This window comes from Thamnophis elegans, chromosome 8 (genome assembly GCF_009769535.1).
Source record: "Thamnophis elegans isolate rThaEle1 chromosome 8, rThaEle1.pri, whole genome shotgun sequence".
Lineage (NCBI taxonomy): Eukaryota > Metazoa > Chordata > Lepidosauria > Squamata > Colubridae > Thamnophis > Thamnophis elegans.
The window spans coordinates 64,969,919-64,994,620 of record NC_045548.1 but is presented as its reverse complement, the minus strand read 5'-3'; the positions used below and the strand labels follow the sequence as shown (position 1 = coordinate 64,994,620).

Sequence of the window (24,702 nt, the reverse complement as noted above, 5' to 3'; positions counted from 1 at the left end):
GCTTGATGAACAAGCTAATCATAAGCTCCTCTATCCTTTGTTTAACCATGATTTATTCTTTTTTTTAACCAAAGAAAATCTGACTTTACTATGCATCTCTTGCTGGTTTTTATGCAGCAATAAGAAGAAAAAAATCCCATTGATGAATGGAGAGGAAGTGGACATGGATCTTTCTGCCATGGAGTAAGTAAACTTATGAAAGACACAGAGTATTTGAAAATCTTCTCCATACAGCATTTTCAAATATATATATCAAAAAGAGGAGGTACTAATCACTTGTGCAGGGACTTTTCCTTTCTATGATTGTGCATTCTGACACCTCTGGATTGAAGGGAGTGTTCAGAGTACAGGCACTTTTGGAACGATTTAATGATTTAAATCATGATTTAAGTCACTAGTAAAAAGGCTTGATTTAAATCATAATTTTTAAAGAGCAACTGTCATCTCTGTCCCACATCGGTTCCTCTGACACACTGTTGGCTCACCAACAGTCCCATTCACTTTATTGGGACGGCTGGTGATGTGGCAATGACACAATAAGGTGAGGGACGTGGCAGGCAGCAGGTGAGTGGCTGCCCCCTAACAGGCGCTGTCATGATGGAACTGAAATGACAGGTGCTCTTTAATATATTTATAAGCTGCATAGAAAGTTTCACTTTCATTTTTACTGCTTGCCTTTCCTCCTCACATTTAGAGCCTGGTGGTACAGATGCATTTCTCTTCAAACAATCGTACAGTTTTGTAGTGTACATAGATTTGCAAAACAATAGGATAAAGGGATATTCCTGAACTTTGTTTTATAATTTATCTCATAAAATCTTACTGTGAAATTGTGTGAATGCATCAATGCAGTGCATGTTATCTCAGCTTGCAGAGCTTGGATTCATTGAATTGAGTTTACCAAAGATGTAAATATGGCAGAATATACCGCCTCATGCTACGTAACTAAGCTCCATTTCATACTGAGTAAACTAAATTATCAATATATCTCAAATAGAAAACTATCTTTAGATAAATCTTTACTCCAAAAGCTTTTTATTAAAATAAATTTAATAAAAATTTTAAAAAATCCAATTATTTTGATTTTTTTTTAAAGCCATAGATTTTTATCCACCCTGGTTTGGAAGGCCAGGAACTGTTTTATAACAGTGCTTACATAAGTAGAAATGGAGGTGTTCAAAATGTCTAGGAACTCCGTTGAATTTTGTTATGTGGCATGAAATAATTACCTCACCAAACATTTTCATATAATAACTTAAGAGCAGAGGTGGGTTCCTACCCGTTCGGACCAGTTCGGACAAGTAGGTAGTAACTCAGCCTGCCATGTCCCTGAACCGATTCTATTGGCGCTGTAGGCACTGCCATCTTGGTTTTTTAAAACACTGGGCATGCGTGCAGAGAGCTCATCAAGTGCGTGCTCGCGCAATGCGCCTCCTTGAGCAAACTGGCAGTAGCAGCAGCCGGAACAGGCCTATTACTGCATTCTTTCTTACTTGAAGTATAAAGAGATTGAAGCAGCCATGTGAAATATATTAAATGCATACCCTTTCCTATTTTATAAAATTAATACCCTTTATTATTTGGCAGAGAGGGAGAGAAATTGCTCAGTAATATTTTTAAAATCACAATTTAGTGTTGTGCATGATCTTAGTTTTTATTAACTAAATTTTGTATGACCCTCGAATTAGCAAACTTAAACTTCTACACAGTATTTTAAGTGGATTTGTAAAGCATGGCTTAAAAGTTTAAAAAGTTAAATTGTACCTTGTTAATTTCCATCTCATGACAATCAGTAGGTACTAGAAAACCAGAATATAAAGAAGAAAACATGTGAGAGAGGTATAATGTGTAATTGTTTTGTTTGTTTGTTTGTTTATTATATTTATATGTCGCCCTTTCCCCCCGAAGGGGACTCAGGGCGGCTCACAACTCAAACCAGGGAAGGGGGATACAGACAAAAATTAAAAAACGACACATAACAAGGCATAATTTAAAACACACGACAGTCATACCATTCGAGACGGGGGCAACAGCTCTTTAGCCCCAGGCCTGTCGGAACAGCCAGGTTTTAAGGGCTATGCGGAAGGCCTGGAGGGTGGTGAGGGTTCGAATCTCCACGGGGAGTTCGTTCCAGAGGGTTGGAGCAGCCACAGAGAAGGCTCTCCTCCGGGTAGTCGCCAGTCGACACTGGCCGGCGGATGGAATTCGGAGGAGGCCTAATCTGTGGGATCTAATCGGTCTAGTGGAGGTAATTGGCAGCAGGCGGTCTCTCAAGTACCCAGGTAATAAGATGTGTAAGTCATAAGCTGTTCCTCAGTTGCCAAATCCTAATATTGTATACTTGAATTATGATAGCCCCAAAATCTGTTTATGAAGTTGTGACTTAGTTTCTTTGTTACCCTCCAGAGAGCTCACATTGAGAAAATTTGATGCCATATAATTCACCAAGCAATCAGTAGGAACTGGGATGAGACAATATAGAATTTTTCTACTGTGTTTGCTTGAGATTATTTTCAAGTATATTGATTGTGGAGTTGCAATGTTCTTTGCACTAAAATTTGTGTTCCAGGTAATGATTTATTAAGCACAGAACTCACTATCCTGAATGGGTTACCAATTTTCATGCTGAAAATATCAGAGATGCCACAATCGAGAAAAAGAAGAAAAAATAATGTTTATTGAATTTAGTTGCTGTCCTGACCTAAGTTTTGATCCTTTTCTCCCAGTGCCGATTCCCCTTTACTCTGGATAAGAATAGATCCAGATATGTCAGTTTTGAGGAAGGTGGAATTTGAACAGGCAGACTTCATGTGGCAATATCAACTGCGCTACGAGAGAGACGTGGTTGCGCAAGAGGAATCCATTTTGGCTCTTCAGAAGTTCCCCACGCCGGCATCTCGGCTTGCGCTGACTGATATTCTCGAACAAGAGCAGTGCTTCTACCGAGTGAGGATAATGGCTTGCTTCTGTCTTGCAAAGGTAAGAAGTGGCCACCTGGTTCTGTCAGACACTAATGCAGGTTTAAGTCTGAGCAGCCTGCTTTGGGTTTTTTTAAAATATATATATTTTTATTAAGTACTTTATAGAGTATAAGATGCACTGGAATATAAAATGCACCAAGATTTTGAAGAGGCAAATTAAAAAAAAAAAGTTTTGCACTCTGCAGACCTCCCAAAAACGGCTCGTTTTTCACGAAAACGGGCCCGGGTTTTTTTTTGTCAAAAAAAGGCATGCACAGCCTTTAGGAGGCTTATAGAGTCTCCTGGGGGGAGGGGGGCAAAAACGAGCTACAAACAGGCCATTCTTTGCTCATTTCTGTCCTCCCCAGCCCCAGGAGCACACTGGGAGCTTCCTAAAGGTTCTGCACGGCCATTTTGGTGAAGGGGGCAGGGTTTTGGGAGGCCAAAAATGCTGTATTCAGTGTATAAGACGCACCCAGATTTTCACCCTCTTTTTTTGAGGAAAAAGGTGCGTCTTATACTCCGAAAAATACGGTACATATTGAACGCAGTTTGACCATCCTGGCATTTCATCCCCCTTAGAAACTAAAGTGAAAGACAAATAACATATATACTACTAACGTGTGTGTGTGTGTGTGTGTGTGTGTGTGTGTATGTATGTATGTATGTATGTATGTATATATATTTGTTTGTTTTCTGAGGTTTTCGCGGGTGTTAGTATATAGGTCTTTGGTTATTCGGGTTTTCTCCCGCATAAAATTGGAAGTGTCTTGCCGGCGTTTCGATGAAGTCTCATTCATCATCTTCAGGTTTGCTCCTGAAGTATGAAGCCGAGCAAACAAGCCTGAAGATGACAAATGAGACTTCGTCGAAACGTCGCCAAGACACTTCCAATTTTACGCGGAAGAAAACCCGAATAACCAAAGACATACATACATATATACATATACACATATACACATATACATATACATATACACATATACGTATACATATACCTCTATCTCTATCTATCATCCATCTATCTATCTATCTATCTATACATACATACATACATACATACATACATACATACATACATACATACATACATATATATATATATATATATATATATATATATATACTTACACAGTGCTAGTCTTGTACAATTATTTTTGACCAACGTATTCATTCTAATACATATAAAATATCTCATTCCAGGTCTACTTAGCCTAATTTTGTCGTGTTCCGACTCCCACCTTGTATTTCCAACCATTGATAAAAATCTGTTCCACGTGTCATAATATTCTGTCTCTCCTTTGTTTTTTATTTTTTTAAATTCTAACATTAGTCTATCCATTTCTGCTCAAGTTAATAGAAGAAGACATCTATCGATACTTTGAAAACTATACATAGGTCAGGGTTTCATGTAAGGTCCCTAGCTACTGATGTATTCAAACACCACTAGATGGCATCAGCTCCTCGTCAAAAGAAAAGAAAAGAAAAGGCCAACTCTCGTGAGATAGAGAAATTAGAGAAAATTTGTACATTCTCCTGCATCATTTTGCAAGATATCAGCTATTCTAAATTTTTGAAAGTTTTTTTTTTAATTAAAAATGCTTAGTTTCAAAAGTGGCCACGTTATGGCTTTGAGTACATATAAAATGCCCGCTAGTTAGCTGAAATTGGAGCAAAGGTGAATATGAAGTACCCAGGCACGTTCTATGGTCTCCTGTATTTTTGTTTAATGCAATACTTGCATGTTTCTATAATATTCTGTACCTCACCTTATCACTTCATACGAAGCTTCTGAGAACAAACTACTTTGGCGTTAACTTTTTTGGAACCATTGGCTACTGTTAAAGTTGATTCTACAAGTAGTCCTAAATTTAACAACCACTGATTTAACATCCATTGACCCATCTTTTGACTGGCACTAAAACACAAAGGACAGCACCACTATCTGATGTGCTACGAGGGTACAATAGGAATAGGCAGTGAAGTTTATCCTGGCATACATTCCTGCCAACATGACCAAGTGGAAAAAGGTACTTTAACACAACTGTCTGGCTGTAACATCCAAGGGTCAGCAACCCACAGCTCTGGAGCCACATGTGGCTCTTTCATCCCTCTGCTGTGGCTCCCTGTTGCCTGTTGGTGCCACAATTTTGAGAGGAGCTTCCAGTTAGGAGGGGGGAAGCACAGCACACCAGGAGGAGACTCTATGGCAAGGGGTGGGTTTTCCAGTTGGCTCCACAATTGATAGGGCTATCGGTTAGGACAGGTAGAGGAAAAAGTACACTGTATAGGAGGAGACTCTATAGTGGGGGAACAGGACTTCCTGTCGGCTTTAGAATTGAATGGGGGGGGGGGGCCTTCTCATTAGGACCTTTGTGGCTTCCGGTGTTTTCTGTGGGAAATGGGTCCAAGTGGATTTTTGAGTGTTTAAGGTTGCCAATCCCTGTTCTAATCATTAGGTAAAAGAGAACTATTTTGCTACCTTTTTTGATAAGGTTTTGCTTAAAGAAAAGCATCCTTTTGCATTGGGTACTGTGTTCACAAATAGAGTAGAGTTCAGTCATTTACTAGCCGCTAAAATAGTTGTCCTGGTTCAGAAGGTGGGGCAAATAGACCAGCCGTTAGCTGTGCTTTACTGCCATGTCTGTTTTCCAGCTGGAACTGGCAGGATTCTGAATTCCGCATTGTCTTTCTCCGTGGGTGATCTTGTACTTTCCGGGTGGCAGAGGCATGGTTGAAATTTTCGCTGAGGTTATTGGCAGGATACGTTGAGGAAATCAGTAATGCTGATGCCTCTTCCATGACTAGCTTCTTTTGATATTCTTTTCATATTCAAGATTGAATATGTGCCTTTTGTAAAGTGGGGAAGGCATTACTGAAACATAGATGGGAGGAAAATAATTAAATCCAGACATTGATTGTGGGAAATGATCAGTGGCACATGATCCACAGGTAGAAACTCTCTCCTTGATTGAAGTATTGACCGAGATTATAATGTATTTACATTACAGGCAGTCCTCGCCTTATGACCATAATGGAGCCCATCTTGCCATAGTTGTTAAGTGAATCACTGCAGTTCTTAATTTCATAACATGGTTGTTAAGTGAATCTGGCTCTCCTATTAACTTTGCTTGTGAGCAGATTGCAAAAGCTGATCACATGATCCTGGGACACTGCAACCGTCATAAATACAGGCCAGTTGCCAATTTTTTGATCACTTGACTATGGGGATGCTGCAACGGTTGTTACGTGTGAAAAACAGTCATAAATCGCTTTTTTCAGTGCCGTTGTAACTTTGAACAGTCACTAAGTGAACGGTTGTAGGTTGAAAACTACCCACAGAGGGATGAGAAACTATCCATGCTTTAAGGAGCGTATTTATAGATTTGGTTTACAAATTATGTTCAAACCCCAAGGATTACTCAGTGACAATATTTGAAATGACAAAGAAGCTGCCAGCCATGTGTTGCTTGATATATATACTGTATTTTTTGGAGTATAAGATGCACTCCCCCCCCTGACTCCCCCCCCCCCCAAAAAAAAAGAGACTGAAAATTTTGGTGCGTCTTATACTCCAAATGTAGCTTTTCTTTTTGGAAGCTTTTTTTCAGCGAGCGATTGTGGGTGCGCCTCGGTTCACCCACGTAACACCTATCCTCCGCGAGCTGCACTGGCTGCCTGTTGAGGTGCTAGTTGTCACCTACAAAGCCCTTCATGGTATTGGACCTGGGTACTTGAGAGACCGCCTACTGCCAATTACCTCCACTAGACCAATTAGATCCCACAGACTAGGCCTCCTCCGAATTCCATCAGCCGGCCAGTGTCGACTGGCAACTACCCGGAGGAGAGCCTTCTCTGTGGCTGCTCCGACCCTCTGGAACGAACTCCCCGTGGAGATTCGTACCCTCACCACCCTCCAGGCCTTCCGCATAGCCCTTAAAACTTGGCTGTTCCGAAAGGCCTGGGGCTAAAGACTCGCTGCCCCACTTCGAATGATATGATTGTTGTGCTTTTAACTATGTATGGTTTTTTATGTTTTTGTTATTCTGTTTGTATTTCCCCTCCCTTTTTGAGTTGTGAGCCACCCTGAGTCCCTTCAGGGAAAAGGGCGTTATACAAATAAAATTAAACCTAAACCTAAACCTAATGAGGTGCTAGCGAGTGAAGCGATCTTCCATGCTTCCCCTGCTTTTCTTATTGCTTCTCTCTCCAATGATCAGCTGTGCTTTCAAAGCTGTTTTTCAGCCCTAATGAGGCACTAGCGAGTGAAGCAATCTTCCATGCTACCCCTGCTTTTCTTATTGCTTCTCTCTCCAATGATCAGCTGTGCTTTCGAAGCTGTTTTTCAGCCCTAATGAGGTGCTAGTGAGTGAAGCAATCTTCCATGCTTCCCCTGCTTTTCTTATTGCTTCTTTCTCCAATGATCAGCTGTGCTTTCGAAGCTGTTTTTCAGTCCTAATGAGGCGCTAGTGAGTGAAGCGATCTTCCATGCTTCCCCTGCTTTTCTTATTGCTTCTCTCTCCAATGATCAGCTGTGCTTTCGAAGCTGTTTTTCAGTCCTAATGAGGCGCTAGTGAGTGAAGCGATCTTCCACGCTTCCCCTGCTTTTCTTATTGTTTCTCTCTCCAATGATCAGCTGTGCTTTAGAAGCTGTTTTTCTGTCCTAATGAGGCGCTAGCGAGTGAAGCCATCTTCTGTGCTTCTCCTGCTTTTCTCATTGCTTCTCTCTTGAAACATCAGCTGTGCTTTAGAAGCTGTTTTTTATCCCTAACCAGGGGATATAAAGCGTGCGCACGTGTGCTCAAAACCAGCAAACGTATGTGCTGAAGCTGACCAGACTAAAGGATGCTAGCGAGATGAATACCTGGTAGGCAGAATTTTTTCCCCCTATTTTTCTCCCCAATAACTAAGGTGCATCTTATACTAGGAAAAGTACGGTATTTTTTTGCTGGTCATGCCATGTCATGTGGAATAAATTTTGAGCTGTTTTATTTTTGTCTGTGGAGATTCTCAGTCATCTAGGTCATCATGTCTCAAGGGTGCTTTTTCAAAAGGCAACTTGGACTGTATTTTTCCTTGAGGAAGAAGAAGAAGACGTTTCACTTCTCATCTAAGAAGCTTCATTCTTTCTAGCAGGATGGAGGGGGCTATGGAGGGATTAGCTCTGTGAAAACCACCCTCCCCCAATCCTGTCAAAACTAATCCTTCCATAGCCCACCACTATCCTGCCAGAACCGATGAAGCTTCTTGGATGAGAAGCAAGACGTCTTCTTCCTCAAGGGAAAAAAAATAGTCCAGTTGCCTTTTGAAAAAAGCACCTTTGAGACAACCATGACCTGGATGGCTGAAAATTGGCACAGACAAGAATGAAGCAGCTCAATATTTATCCCACAAGACATGGCGTGACCTAGCCCCCCCAAAATATATCAGGCAGCACATGGCTGGCAGTTTCTTTGTCATTTCCAATATTATCCTTGGGGTCTGAACATAATTTGTAAACCAAATCTATAAATACACTACCTAATGCATGGATAGTTTCTCACCCCTCTGTGGGTAGTCTTCGACTTACAACATTCATTTAGTGACTGTTCAAAGTTACAACGGCACTGAAAAAAGGGATTTATGACCGTTTTTCATACTTAGCGACCGTGGCATCATCCCCATAGTCACGTGATCAAAATCTTGGCAACTTGCATGTATTTATCATGGTTGCAGTGTCCCGGGCTCAGCTTTTGCGATTTGAAAAAGCACCTTTGAGACTACTACATCCTTGATGATTGCATACATAAATGCAAAACCTTTTGCATGCATTGAAAGGCTTTAGGTCTATGGAGATTCTCAGTCATCCAGGTCATGGTTGTCCCAATGTTACTTTTTAAAGCGGCAACGGGCCTTTCTGGTTTTTCTTTGAAGATCTTTTGCTTCTCATCCAAGAAGCTTCTTCAGCTCTGGATGGCGGGGAGTCAGAGCTGAAGAAGCTTATTGGATGAGAAACGAAACGTCTTCAAAGAAAAACCAGAAAGTCCAGTTGCCTCTTGAAAAAGCACCATTGGGACATCAGTGCTTTTAACTAATGGTATAATCTCGCTCTCCTCCCTGTGCCTTCACGTTCAAGGATTCCATGTCGGATACACATGAATTATTTAGCTGGCAAATGTGAGAGTGGGAAGATACGAAAAATGCTAATTGAAAGGCTATTCACCCATCAAACAATAAGGAATATTCATTTACAAAAACCTCTTATATTTTATTTTCCCCACAAGCTGGAAATAAAATACGATGAAAAGAGAAGTTGGCACTCAGAGCTAGCAATAGACCAAGCTTTGCAACGTTGTTAGTAATGTGGCTTCTTTTTCTCTCTCTTAATTATACAGATTGCAAATTTCATGGTGAGTACATGGACAGGACCACCAGCCATGAAGTCTCTCTTCACTCGAATGTTCTGTTGTAAAAGTTGTCCAAATATTGTGAAAACCAATAACTTCATGAACTTTCAGAGCTACTTTCTGCAAAAGGTAAAAAAAGGAATTTGTCATCTTACTTGATTTTCTGATCACAGCAGCTTTCCACTGTAGAGTTTGGTTCAAGAGTGGATTTGAATAACATGAGGGGAGAAAGAAAAGCAATTGCTGTTATTTGTGATACATTTGTTATCATCATAAGGGATAGCATTCCTTTGCAATGAAAAGCAAAATATCCTTTGGGAAAAATGGTAATTATTGATTTATTAAATTGTCTGCCCAAAGGTAAGCAGAAATACATTTAATTAGATACGTTTGGACAACTTGTTTGTGGTTTGTATCCGACGTTTTGGTACTTGGCTAATTTGATAAGAGTGGCTCAGTGGCTAAGACACTGAACTTGTCGATCAGAAAGATCAGCAGTTCGGCGGTTTGAATCCCTAGCACCACATAACGGAGTGAGCTCCCAATACTTGTCCCAGCTTCTGCCAACCTAGCAGTTCGAAAGCATGTAAAAATGCAAGTAGAAAAATAGGAAACACCTTTTGGGTGGGAAGGTAACAGCGTTCCGTGCACCTTTGGCATTTAGTCATGCCGGCCACATGACCACGGAGACGTCTTCAGACAGTGCTGGTTCTTCAGCTTTGAAACAGAGATGAGCACCTCCCCCTAGAATCAAGAACAATTAACACATATATGTGAGGGGAACCTTTATCTTTAATTTGGTACATTCTCATAGCTGTTTAATTGCATGGTTTGTGTTCTTTATCATTTCCTGCTGTAAACTGGGAAGCAGGGATGGAATATATTGCTATATTTGTACCATGGACAATTTAGTTAATACATTTCATTTAGCAATAGCAATTGTACAATTGGACAAATACCAGAAAAAAAGCTATAATAGGTGTACAAAACTTCTGTTTCTGAAAATATTTTGTTTATCAGGAAATAGTAATCCATCTGCCTGGCCAATATCGGTAAATAGTGTACTCAAGGAAGAATCTGCTTTTAAATGTAGTCTCACACCTATGCTTCTTCAGAATGGGGACTATGAGACAGGAGTAATTTTATTTGGGGATTTTGTATGACACTAATCTTACTATTGGAGAGGGAAATCAAATAACGAATACCATGTGGAAGGCAGAATGAAGTTGTACAATCTTATGATTTAACTAAAATTTGAACTGTAACAATTACTTCCCCCTCCCCACAGACAATGCCAGTTGCAATGGCCTTGCTGAGAGATGTTCACAATCTGTGTCCTAAGGAGGTTTTAATGTTCATTTTAGACCTGATCAAATACAATGACAACAGAAAAAACAAGGTAAGAAGTTTTACCTCATGACTCTCTTGATTTTATGTTACAGGACAATTACAAGGCAGACGAATGCTTATTTTTGTGGAACATATAAGTGACCATGACCTATTTATTTATGAAAAAATGTATACAATTCTTATCCACTGTATATCAAATCTATTCTCAGACATCAACAAATAGAAATGCAGTAAATAAAACACAAAGTCATAAAAATAGATCATGACAGAAAGGCAGTTCATAACTCCCATTAGCGACCAAGCTTATCTTAACTGTTTTACAAAAGTCTAGTAGATTGGGGGCCCCCAAAGGGTAAAGTTGCTTCATAACGTGAAGGCTACCATCAAGGAGAGCCTTTTTTGGTCCTCATTCCCTTCATCTCATATAGGTTGGGGATGTTCCTCACCTCCTTTCAGGATGGAATGCAAGATAGGCAGAATTTGATTGGAAGAGAAAGTTATTTACAGTATAATATATGCGCAGGGGCGCACAGATTTTGTATACACATAACATTGAATTCAGGAACAACAGGATCTTTTGCACAGGTGTGGGATGCATGGGGTAGATGGAATGTCGAGCTTCAAGAAAATGAGAACGTAGATACCTCTAGGAGGGGAAATACGTTTAGCCAAAGTTCAGAGTTAAAAGGTCATAAATGGCCCGGTAATTTCCAAGTAGCAACAAGCAATCAAGAAGTAAGGCCATTAACACTTTGAGTTAGCATCCAGTGCAGGACCCATAGCATAGGTCCGTGATGGCAAACCTATGGCACGCGTGCCACAGGTGGCATGCAGCGCCCTCTCTGTGGGCACTCCAGCTATCGCCCCAGCTCAGCTCTGCCATGTATGCGCACATGCCTCCCGGTGGCCAGCTAGCCTTTGGGTCTCTGCTGTGCCAGACCAGGGCACGTGCACGCATGCGTGGGGGACTGAGTGCATGTCTGGGAGACGGGAGCACATGCATGGGGCACATGCACGGGGTCACATGCATTGCATTTTGGGGGGTTCGGGCATGCACATGCTTTGGGCACTCGGTCCAGAAAAGTTTAGCCATCACTGGCATAGGTGGTATGGAGCTCTTGGTGCCTAATACCAGTTAATTGTTCTCTTTCTGAGTGTTCTTTAAAAGTGACTTTTTGTAGATGCATTTCACTAATCCAACCAGGTACTGAGTTACCTTTGTGATATCCTCCTGCTCTAGGCTTGGCTGCAACGGCCTTTCCTATTTGTAAAGCTTTGGGGTTTCCTTTTATCTTTGTAACTGCGAGTTCAAATGATCTAGTGTTACTATTGCACATTATCGTATAGCATTACTATTGCAATTTATTGTTGCCATAAAATTGTTCCAGCTTTTTATTGCGTGCATTTTTAGTATCAGCCAATTTCAAGGATATAGGGTATAAAACAAATAAGTAAGTTCTTTGGGTTCAGCCCACAAGCAGTTTCTTTGTGCATAAATCCAATTTGGACATTGGGGTTTAATCTCTGCTGATGCTTCGTTTCCTTGATTAGAGCAGCCAGTTTAATGGAATGTGTCCGGCAGATGCTTTTCTTTATAATACTCTGCATTGCCTCTTAATAAATTTCACTCTTTGACTTTAGTTTTCAGACAACTATTACCGTGCGGAACTGATTGATGCCCTAGCAAACTCTGTAACTCCTGCAGTCAGTGTGAACAATGAAGCTCGGACTTTGGACAATTTAAATCCTGATGTACGCCTTATTCTTGAAGAGATCACCCGATTCTTAAACATGGAAAAACTGCTCCCCAGTTACAGACACACAATTACAGTCAGGTATGATACAGAAATATTATGATTTTCTGAAAATCTAAATATGAAAGAAAGTTAGATGAATTCCCTCTTTCTCCCTCCCTCCCTTTAACTTTGTAATCTTGATTCAGTCACTCAGATCTTGCACTAAGGCACTTTTAACAATGTTCTGATTTTTATCAGTAAATGCACAAGCCAAAGAAGAGATTTAATAGGTAACTAGAATTTTTTTTTCAGGGGAAAAAAACTTTCTTGAGAAAAATAACCAACAAGCATTATTAAAAACATTTGTACTGTAGCTCTTTAAGATTATTTTCTACATAAGGTGTGGTAGAAGCTAAAGATTACAATTTATGACAGTCAGTTAAGGGTGTTTTGAGCAGAGATCTGCACAGTTGTAAAACACATTTCAGTCCAAGCTGTTTGTGACACAAAACAGTCTCTTGACAAGCTTAGATCAGGAGGGGAATCTCACGCATGGGGACACAAAGAAGAAAGATAAAAATAAAAAGCTACAGTAGCTAAGATTCTTCATATACGGTTATTTCCATCATTTGTTTACAAGGTGTTTCATACTATAAATGAGTCTATGCTGCATTGGATAACACAGTGAAAATATTAAATTTTATGTTTCTTAATAAGTCTTTTTATTAACATCACACTTCTATAACATTATACTAGAGAAAACTTGAAGAATAAATTATAGGTAGTCATCGACCTATGACCATTTCTCAACTTTTTCAAGTTACAATGGCGCTAAACGAATGTTAGTTATGATTGGTCCTGGGAGTTCTGGCTATACCAGCACCCCCCCCCCCCCTGTGGTCATGTAATTGGGATCTGCGCGATTGCCAGATTACACTTACGACCAGTTTTAGCCTCCCTGGTGATCTGATCACTATTTGCAACCTTTCCTGCTGCCTTCCCCAGAAATCTAAAGGGAAAGTACCATATTTTTCGGAGTATAAGATGCACCGGAATATAAGATGCACCGGAATGTAAGATGCACCAAGGTTTTGAAGAGGCAAAGTTTTAAAAAGCAGGTAGGTAGATAGAGGGCTATAGAGAGAAATACAGTAGGTAGGTAGAGGGAGAGAATAGGTAGGTAGGTAGATAGAGGGATAGAGAGAGAAATAGAGTAAGTAGATAGGGAGAGAGAGAAAAGGTAGGTAGGTAGATGGAGAGAGAGAAATAGAGTAGGTAGGTAGAGAGAGAGAAAGAGTAGGTAGGTAGATAGAGGGATAGAGAGAGAGAGAGAGAGAGAGAGAGAGAGAGAGAGAAATACAGTAGGTAGGTAGGGAGAGAGAGGCAGTAGGTAGGAAGATAGGGGGAGAGAGAGAGAGAGAAATACAGTAGGTAGGTAGGGAGAGAGAGGCAGTAGGTAGGAAGATAGGGAGAGAGAGAGAGAGAGAGAGAGAGAAATACAATAGGTAGATAGGGAGAGAGAGAGAGTAGGTTGGTAGATAGGTAGAGGGAGAGAGAGAGAGAAATACAGTAGGTAGGGAGAGAGAGAGAGAGTAGGTAGGTAGGTAGGTAGACGTGTCCAGGTGTATTTATCCCTGTGCTGGAGAAGGAAATCACTGACAACCTGCAGCACCTAAGACTTTGTTTCTGCTGGCACAGCACTTGATCAATGTAATTCTCATCAATCACTCTAACTAAAGAGCCTTCCAAAAGGGGGGGGGAGTTTTTGCACTCTGCAAACCTCCCAAAAATGGCCCGGTTTTTTTGTGAAAATGGGCCCATTTTTAAAAAAAATAAAAGGCATGAATAGCCTTGGGGGGGGGGGGCTTGCAGAGTGTTGATGGTGGGGGAAATGAGCAAAAAACAGCCCGTTTTTTTGTCAAAAAATTTGCATGCATAGCCTTATGGAGGCTTATAGAGTGCTGCTGGGGGTGAGGGGGGGGCAAAAAGGCCCATTTTTTGCTCATTTCTGTCCTCTCCAGCCCCCAGCAGCTCTCTGAAAGCCTCCATAAGGCTATGCACGGACATTTTGGTAAAGGGGCAGGGCTTTGGGAGGCAAAAAAATGTTGTATTCAATGTATAAGACGCACCCAGATTTTCAGCCCCCTTTTTTTTTTTCTTGAGAAAAAAAAGGTGTGTCTTATACTCCGAAAAATACAGTAGATTGAAAGTTACTGGGATAAGTCTTCCCCATCTGTGCATTCTCCCCCAGTCTCTTGGCACTCATACTACACTGGCCTTTCATACACCCACCCACCCACTCAATCCATGCCATGCCTCTTGCACATCTCTTTATACGCCTGTCATGTTCTGCACTTCTTGTGCACACCCAATCCATTCCGCCTCCTTATACCCATGAGCCCCCTCTACCTCTCATACCCTGACTTGTGCCACCCTGCCAGTCCTCCCCTTCTGAATAACCCCTTGCTCCTTTGGTAGCAACCTCTTACTTCCCTGCTTACATTCCCTGCTAGTCTGGCACTTGCAACTTCCTGACAGGTTCCCCATTGACTTTGGTTATAGGAAGCCGGCAGAAAGCTGCCTCGCTTAATGATTGTGGGATTTGCTTAATGACAACAACCAGGACTGCAGGCGTTGCCACCGCTAAGCTAAGCAATGCAGTTGTGCTTCATTAACATACCACTTAGACACAAAATTTCCGGTACCGTCTGCCATTGTAAACTGAGGACTACCTACAGTGAATTTTCCATAGTTCAGAAATTATGATACTCTTCAGTTTGTTTTGATCAGACCAAAATACGTTTTTGCTTTTTTTACTTCCAGTGGCTATATATTTGGATTTTACATTTAAATTTGGATTCTTCCCCCCACCCCACCCCTGTATCTTTCCTTCACAGCTGTTTGAATGCAATTCGGATCCTGCAGAAGAATGGGCATGTTCCAAGCGATCCTGCTGTCTTTAAATCTTATGCAGAATATGGGCATTTTGTAGATATTCGAATAGCGGCTTTGGAAGCGGTTGTTGACTATACAAAAGGTAGGGAGGGTAGTGTGTGTGTGTGTGTGTGTGAGAGAGAGAGAGAGAGAACAAAAGCAGTTCCCAGTTTTCTTTCATGTTCTTTTGACCACATATCGTATTTTAAAGCACACAGGGAGCCCATCCACCCTTCAGGAATTTTGTGACTCTGCAGTCAGGGAAGGATGTCTCTTTTATCCTATTCCCTGGGTCCTTGATGGCGTGCAGGTGGTATGCAGAGCCCTCTCCCCATGCAGGGAACAGGGTGCATGTGGGAGCATGCGGGGGGGGGGGTCACACGCATGCATGGGGTGGAGCACACGAGGGGTGGGGTCACGCGCGCATTGCATTATGGGTATGCATGCTGTTGGATGCGTACACGCTTTCAGCATGCGGCAAAAAGGTTAGCCATCACTGCCCTAGGTTAATCAGGCAGCCTATGGAGAAAATCACCTCTTCCTGCAATTTTATAGATTTCACTGCTGTTATGGATGTGACAACAATATCTGTGTCTGTAACTTAAACATTTCTGCCAATATTCCTAGATCAGACAAGTGGCACAGTGGTGCTTAAAAGTTTGTGAACTCTTGTCCCAAAGGTGCTTTTTTCAAGAGGCAATTGGACTTTCTTGGTTTTTTTTTTCTTTGAAGACGTTTCGTTTCTCAGCCAAGAAGCTTCTTCAGCTCTCACTGGATGGTGGGGAATGGGAAGAATCCAGTCAGAGCTGAAGAAGCTTCTTGGTTGAGAAGCGAAACGTCTTCAAAGAAAAAATAAGAAAGTCCGGTTGCCTCTTGAAAAAAGCACCTTTGGGAGAACTATGACCTGGATGACTAAGAATCTCCATAGACATTTGTGAACTCTTGAATTTTCAGTCTTTCTGCATAAATACGATCTAGAACAGGGGTCCCCAAACCCCAGTCTGTGGAATAAATAAATAAATTGTAAGCTGCTGCTTTCCTCTTCCCCAAGGAAGTTTTTCTAATTTCTTCTGATGAGTGAGACGGACCATTGTGTTTAATAGGCTGTATTTTTATTCTTATAGTTGACCGAAGTTACGAGGAACTGCAGTGGCTGCTAAACATGGTCCAGACTGATCCAGTGCCCTATGTCAGGTTAGCCTCCTTTTTTCCCTCAACATTGCAGGATTTCAGCTTATCTTCTATTTGATGATAGATAGATAGATAGATAGATGGATGGATGGATGGATGGATGGATGGATGGATGGATGGATGGAAGATAGATAGATAGATAGATAGATAGATAGATAGATAGATAGATAGATAGATAGAGACAGACAGACAGACAGACAGACAGACAGACAGACAGACAGAACGAACACCCCTTGGGGGAGGGGAATGTTCTGTTAAGATACAGCTTGTTGTTCCTTAAAATGGCTTCTACTGTACAGCGCTGTGGATTTGCCATGGTAACGGCTTCACAGTACTCCTCAAGGGGTCCCTCTTGTAAGGGAGAAAATCCAACATTAGAAATTGCGGCAACGTTCATGGAAGGAGGTTTGGGATAAATAAATACTCTGGCAGCGCTGGATTATCAGCTAGTTTTATATATAAATAATATCGTAAATGTAAAATTTCCTTTTCCAATAGCTCATTTTTAGCCACCTGGTTAGAAAAGAACATTTTGGTTTATATATCTCAAATGATTTTGCCTTTTCTATTTATAAAAAATATAGTGTGCTGCTCTATTCTCTTTCCTTGGAGGGGGGGGGGGGAATACAGGATCCTATTAGCATAGTCCCATTTTCAGGGGTAAAGGGATCTTAGTTTCTCAAGACATGGGAATTATTCTCGGGTCATGATTCAGTTCATACAACATGCCAGACTAAATTATATTGATCAATTTGTATGAAACAAAGTTCTATGTCTTATGTGAAGTTATATTCACATCTGTTGTAAGAATATAGCTTATAGCCGTAGTATTCAGATTATTACTGCTTGAGTCATTAAGTTTAGATTATTGGTTTCAGTTTCTCACATATATATATATATATATATATATATATATATATATATATATATATATAAAGAATATATATATATACTGTGTGTGTGTGTGTGTGTATTCTTTTTTTAAAGATTAGGCAAATTTACAGGGTGTAATTTCCTAAGCTTTGTGAATGCAAATGAGTGAGTTTGACTCTAATATTAAAGTTAAGGACTTCCTCTAAAATTTGAGAAAGTGCAAGAAATAAAAAAAAGTTAGAATTCGTGTGGATTGAAAGTTGATTTTTGTCTTCTTTTAGACATAAAATATTAAACATGTTGACAAAGAATCCACCATTTACCAAGAACATGGAATCTCCTTTATGCAATGAAGCTTTGGTCGATCAACTCTGGAAGCTTATGAATTCAGGTGAAATATTTTCCTTAATTACTTACAATCTTTATTATAGAGAACATAAATTATTTATTTTGGTACATTATGTATACTAGATGGCTATCCCTACACTTGAATTTGCTTATCCCTAAGTCTTACTGATTTTAGAAGGCCTTCTTTTATTAAATTCATATTCTTCTTTTCTAGCATGGCACTCAAGGCAATGTGTACTGTATTTTTACTGCCTATATTTACTGTATGTATACCTTATGTTTCCCAGGTATTCTCTATTGATATACAGACCTATATACCGTATTTTTCAGAGTATAAGACACACCTTCCCCCCGCCCCCCCAAAAAGTGTGTGGAAATGTTGGTGCATCTTATACACCAAATATAACCATTTTTTGGCCTCTCGTAGCTCTGTCCCTGCATCCCGTTTTTGCAAAAAACAGCCCATTTTCCACCCGTTTTTTGCAAAAATGGGGGCATTTTTGCCTTCCCCCAGCCCTGCTGAAGTCTGCAGAGTGCTCCTGCGAGCTGGAGAGGACAAAAACTATGTTTTCTTACTTACTTCTTCGAAATCCTAGTGCGTCTTATACACTGGTGCATCTTATAGTCTGAAAAATACGGTATGTTCAGAATTTACCGTATGCCATTATAGTCTAAAGCACACAAATGGAATTTATTTGGACTTAAGTTCTGCACAATTTCCTCCAACATAGACTTTGTCTTTTAGTCAGTTCTGCAAAAAACATTATTCTAAGTATACTATAAATAGAAATCACCACCGTCGTATGCTGGGTTTCCTTTTGTATTAATGAACTTAGTGGCTCAGTTTTGATCCTTAGGATAGACTTCTTCAAAAATCAGCTGACTTTGGAAAACAAATGTCACATCAATAAAATCTACTGATTTCCCTAGGAAGACTTAACATAAGAATTTCAGTAATTGACAGTGCCCGAGGTGATCAAATGCTGAATCCTTCTTATATAATGAGGGAAAATTCATGAAAATAATATTCAGCAAATTTGTTCAAATTGAGGATGCCGTGGAAGTTAGTTTTCATGCACTTAAGACTTTCTCATGATAGAACCGCAGTTCATCAGCAGAACTGAAGGAGGCTGTTCTCCCCTTTTCAGATTAACAGAATTGGAAGAGACCTTGTAGGTCATCTAGTCCAACCCCCCGCCCAAGCAGGAGACCCTACACCATTTCTGACAAATGGCAGTCCAATCTCTTCTTGAAAGTCTCAAGTGATGAAGCTCCCACAACATCAGAGGGCAAGCTGTTCTTTTCAGCCCTTCACACATGTTGTCTGTGGATTTACATCCTACACATTAACACACATGCTCTTTGTTTCAAATTAATTTGAATAGAATTGAGTCTGGCAGCAGGAGGAATCTAACAGTGCATATTAATTTGTTGTCCCAAATTGTACTGATGGCTACTTCCTTAGATGCCTTTTAAATGGGTTTAAGAAATTCATGAAAGTTAGATAAATTGATGGTGTTGGTCCTTCTGTTTATACAGCACGTCTGGTTTCAGAGGTCTAACATCCTGCTTCCCATAGAGGCCAAACATACTTCTGATGATGAAGGCTGTCTTTTCCTGACACTCATCCCACCCAGGAAGTGGTGTTCAGTAGCACTATTTATTCACATAACAACTCCTTGGGGTTTTTAACCTCAGATTAATCATACATATAAATATAGGCTCTGGATTTTTTTAAAAAAAATAAGAGTTTTTGCAAGCAAAACATTGAGTGGAATATTGATATTCTTTTCCTTGTAAGATGCTCTTTTTACTCTACTCTAGGGAAGAAAAATGTTGCACCAGAGTTCTATCACTGGTTTCCTTTCTTTCTTTTTTTCATGTAGCAGATCCTGTCTTACCAAGAGGGTAAAAATTGATTTTCACCTGACCAATTGTTTATAACAATTTTCAAAACATTTATATACGACTTGAATCTTGTGTGACCTTTTTCCTTTTGCAAGTTTACAGCTGTGTAGCAGCTTAAGTAATTGGGGTGGCAATTTTTGGAAGGCTTTGCTAAAAGTCGAATTCAAGAAGTAAAACAGTTTGGATTTTCTCTTGCATTAAAAAAAAACTACCAAAGCAAATTTGTCTCATAAAGTTAGTCTTTCAACATATTGACCTTATTGTAACAAAAGGAGTTATAATGGAAGAGAGATTCTTGATTATTTTTTTTTGAAGAGTTAGCAGCAAATCTCTGTGAGTCATGTGGACCTTGGATTTGAATTGTACTTTCTGTAAAGAACAATTGTGAAGTCCCAGATTACCAGTAAGAATTTTATATTAAGATAAACTCTCTTGAAAGGCCTCTGGAAATAATCAGATCTTTACCATGTTATTCCATATTAAGGGGAATGTAAACTGCCTCCCAGAATAAAGCTAGAACTAATGAATTACTTTAAAGTTCTTAAATGAATATTCATACTTGAAATATCTGCTTCCAAGGCAATCAGTATATTCCACAACTGGTTTTAAAGTTCAGATGGCATACTTTTTATTGTTACCATATCTGAATGAATAAATAATACTTGAGCTGTGTTCCCCCCCCCCCCCCTCTCTGTCTCTGTTGAAATCAGTAGAATCATAAATTGGAAAGAAAAGCAAAAGGAAATAACCTCTGGTTTATTATCTTTTGGAAGATGGGTTCAATTTTGGATGGCAAGAACTGTTGAGCTCCATTTCATTGTGTTTTTAGCTTTCTTATCAGGGCAAAAAGGTCTTTGGGTCCATACAGTATCATATGCTGCAGGATCTTGTGACAGTTGTGTGTGTGTGTGTATCTATATAAATAAATAAATAAATAGACTATCTTGTAATTTTCCTCTTTGCTGAATTGTGCTTGAGACACACCCATTTAATTTCATTTACTGGCTATTTTTCTTCTTTTCTGGGAACTGTTTGCTAAAATATACTGTATATTTCAAAATATTGTTGCTTCCCATACTATAAATATATCTTTTCTTGGCCTTGCACGCTGCTAAATCTATAATCATTAAAGCTAATGACTAATAAATATATGTCTATAGGTTTACATCTATAATATTATACACACACATACAATTGTGCCTGCCTGCGTGCACACACACACACCCACACACGGTATATAGAGGAATTGACCTTTTAAAATCTCAACTTGTTTCAGTGTAAGTTGTAAGACTGTACATATAGTCCTCCCTTACTGAACACTTGTTCAGCGACTGTTTGAAGTTACAATGTTGTCGAAAATGAGAGACTTGTGATTGGTCCTCAAAGCTGCAATTATTGCAGCATCCCTGCTGTCATGTGAACACGATTTGTGCTCTTGGCAGCCGGGTGCATTTAGGATAGTCGCAATTCCCAGTGATCACAAGGGTGTCATTTGTGCCCCTGATAGCCTATGGCTTTCAACAAGCAGGTGTTAGTGGGGAAGCCAGTGGGAAATTGCAAGCCACTGTCACATGATGTGCTTGAAGACTCACAGTGATTCACTTAACAACTGCAACTGGAGCTGGCATAAGTCAGGTGCAGTCATATGGCATTTCACTTTATGACCGCAGATTCACCAATCCTAACTGCAGTTGGTAACCCGTAGCTGATACATTTAATGTTCATTTGTTGGAAGTATTTAATAAAAATACAATGAATCTTTTTATCAGTTAAATGTAAGAAGTAAAAACAACGTTGCTAATTGTTATTTCTTGGTGATGTTTGCTCAGAATTCCTATTGTTGCAAAATGGTATCAGTCCTTGAGTTACAGCTATTTGTTCAGCAACGGTTTGAAGTTGCAATGGGTGCTGAATGAAAGGCGTCTGGTAGTAAGTCTTGGAAGTTCCAGCCATTTCAGTTTCCCCGCAGTCCCATGAACAAAATACTAGCATTTGTCAACTAGTTTTCACTTATGCCCAGTTGCAGTTGTTCCACAATCATGTGATCACTGTTTGCAACCTTTGCCGGCTTACCACAGTGGGGAAACCAAACAGGGAAGTTGCAATTTGCTTGGATAACACACACACACACACACACACACACACACACATCTTTCTTTGCTGGGACAGACCACACTTGCTACATGCATGCACCCACTAGCTATGTCCTTACCCGATCTCTATGTACTTGTTCAGCACTCTCCTCCCTCCCCTCTGGTCACTTAAATGCACCTCACTCTTCTTCCATCCTTTGCTAATGTGAATGTGACTGCACCCAAGAATGCCAACCTGGACCTCCCTGTGCTCAAACACACGCAAGTGCACACACACCACCCTATTTCCTGGCCTTCACTGCGCTTGCAGGCACCCACCAGTGCCCTCCTTCTTAGGCCTCTGTGCACTCTCATACATGCAGGCACCCACCAGTGCCCTCCTTCCTAGGCCCGTCTGCGTTTGCCAGCATCCATGCCCTCTCTTCCCAGTCTTTCTCCGCGGTTCCACCACAAAATCGCGGAGGACAAAATCGCGCTCGACGAAAGCGCGCATTTGACGTCATCACAGCGCGACAAAAACATCGCGCTGTGATCGAAAAATGTAAAAATAAAGCTAAAACCTTCCCCTAACCCCCCCAAACCTAACCCTAAACCTAACCCTTAACCTAACCCTAAATCTAACCCTAAACCTAACCGTTAACGTAACGAAAAACCTAACGCTAACCCTTAACCTAACGCTAAACCTAACGCTAACGCTCTAAACCTGACCCTAACCCTTAACCTAACCCTAACCCTAACCCTTAACCTAACCCTTACCTTTATGTGAATCGGCTTGCTTTAATTTTAATTTTATTTCAATTTTTAATTTTTTTCGTCGCGCTGTGATGACGTCACATGCGCGCTTTCATCGAGCGCGATTTTGTCCTCCGCGCTTTTGACGGGTCACGTTTCTCCTCTTGTAAGCATCCTGTGTCCTCCTTCACTGGCCTTCCTGAGCTTGTGCCACACCGCAGCACCCCCCCTCTCCCATCTTATATGCGGTCAGTACTGGGCTTCTCCCACTCCTCTGCAGTACCCCTACGTTCTTTCCTTACAGAGTAGGACTCCCTCTGCTGCTTCCTTAAATGGCCCAAAACCTGGAGTTATGACTTGTTGGATCATCATTGCCAAGCAGTGCAGTCAGTCAAAATTGCGCCTTACAAGGGAAAGAAAGGAACTGACGTCGCAACGACACGACGTGCAATCTTCGGGCTCTGAGATCGCAGTCAATACTTTTGCTTCTGGACAGTCCATCTGGACCTAAACCATCCCGAAGAGACGGTGACAGGGAAGAGTATGTCTTGCTGATCTCAGGGACATCGCAAAATTCCCAATTGATCCAAGAGAATCTTTTTTAGCTGGTGACAAAAAGCACAGCCTCAAGCTGTTGAAGTTGGGACAGCTCCGAAATGGGAGGAAAAGCGAAAAGAGAAACTGTCCATTTGCTGAGGAAATTTTATTTTTATAAAAGACTGCCCCAAAAAGATTGAAGTTAAATCAAATTGGTAAAGAAAAGGAAATAAGCGGCGGAATTAGCATAATTCGATAGTGTGTTATCTTTTTTTATTTCTTTTCTATTGATAGAAGTTTTGCGAATATTTTTTACTTTTTAAAGTGAAAGTTTTGGATTTTCTCCTATTTCTTTTTTTATCTATGGATTAAACTTTTTACTTCTACAATATTGGTTGGGATGGATTTTTTCTTTTTATTTGGTTTCATTTAAGAACTTTATTTCTTCTAAGCTTGAAACATAAAGAAGATTTAAAAGGTATATAAAGAGGGTAGTATCCTGAGAGGGAAAAGAAGTTACACTACCACTTGGAGGTTGGAGGTTGAGACCTGGAAACATTGCTTTTTCTTTTTTCCCCTTTGATCATTTTGACCTTGCACTTCAAAGGATTCAGCTTGCTTATAAAGAAGGGCATGGATTGCTTACGCAGGTGCCCTTTGGATGTTTGTTGCTAGCTAGAAAGAAGTGAAAACAAAGATTTGTTTTTAAACCACAGTGGCTGTGTTTATTAATTGGAAGGATGGCACGAATTCAAAAAGAAACCATAACATTGCAACAGATTATGTCTGGAATTCAAAAATTATTGGAAACAACAGAGAGAATTGAGAAGAGATTGGAAAATATTGAAAATATAAACTTTAATGTGGCAAAACCTGATGGAAAAATGGAAGATACTCAGCCAATAGAAGATATTCAGCAAATGGAAAAAGTGAAGGCTGGAGTCCTAAAAACCCAAGGGGAAAAATGAACAAAGAGGCAAGATAACCGTGGATATTGACAGTGAACTGAGTGTGATTGCAGATGGAAATAGTGGAATAAGGAAAGGGAAGATAGATGGAAAGGTATTTTACTACAGATTTCAAGATATAGAAGAAGAAAAAAGAGAAGAATGGATGGGTTTAAGGAGAGAAATTTTGACCAAAGCACTACTGATAACCAAAGATAAACTGTTTAAGAAAGCTGATGGAGGGTTTTGAGATGTTACAAGATATGTAATAAGGAACAAGCTGCGAAGAGAAGTCCAAACAAATTTGATTAAGGAAATGGCAAAAGAAATAGGACTACACTATTACTGGAAAGACACAGGTTGAGATATGAAAATTAATAATAAAACACTAGTTAAATTTAGTTAAAATTAGAGCATTATGTTAAAAATGTAGTGATGATAAAGTTAGGTAAATAATTGATAATGATAACAATGTACACATATATATTGGTTTGACAAGAAGAAATTTGGTATAAATTTTTAAAAGGGGGGAAAAGGGGGAAAAGTAACTTAAACATAGTCAAACTATCGCTAAATAAATGACTGATAATGATAACAATGTAATAATTTATATTGACAGGATAAAAGGGAAATTGTATATAAATTGTAAACAATGATTAAGAAAAGGTTTTAAAAAATTTGTTACTGAACATAATTAATTTTTTATT

At 40.0% G+C, this 24,702-nt stretch overlaps 1 protein-coding gene across 1 annotated transcript in view; it reads left to right on the top strand.

Moving 5' to 3' along the window:
* TAF2 (TATA-box binding protein associated factor 2) overlaps nt 1-24,702 on the top strand; it is a 67,039-nt gene that overhangs the window by 21,322 nt on the left and 21,015 nt on the right. Inside the window, exons 15-22 of the mRNA XM_032222733.1 lie at nt 118-183; nt 2,727-2,979; nt 9,335-9,475; nt 10,635-10,745; nt 12,338-12,531; nt 15,330-15,469; nt 16,491-16,560; nt 17,712-17,821. Of these exons, the coding sequence (XP_032078624.1) occupies nt 118-183; nt 2,727-2,979; nt 9,335-9,475; nt 10,635-10,745; nt 12,338-12,531; nt 15,330-15,469; nt 16,491-16,560; nt 17,712-17,821 (1,085 nt within the window). The remainder of the gene's footprint in view (nt 1-117; nt 184-2,726; nt 2,980-9,334; nt 9,476-10,634; nt 10,746-12,337; nt 12,532-15,329; nt 15,470-16,490; nt 16,561-17,711; nt 17,822-24,702) is intronic.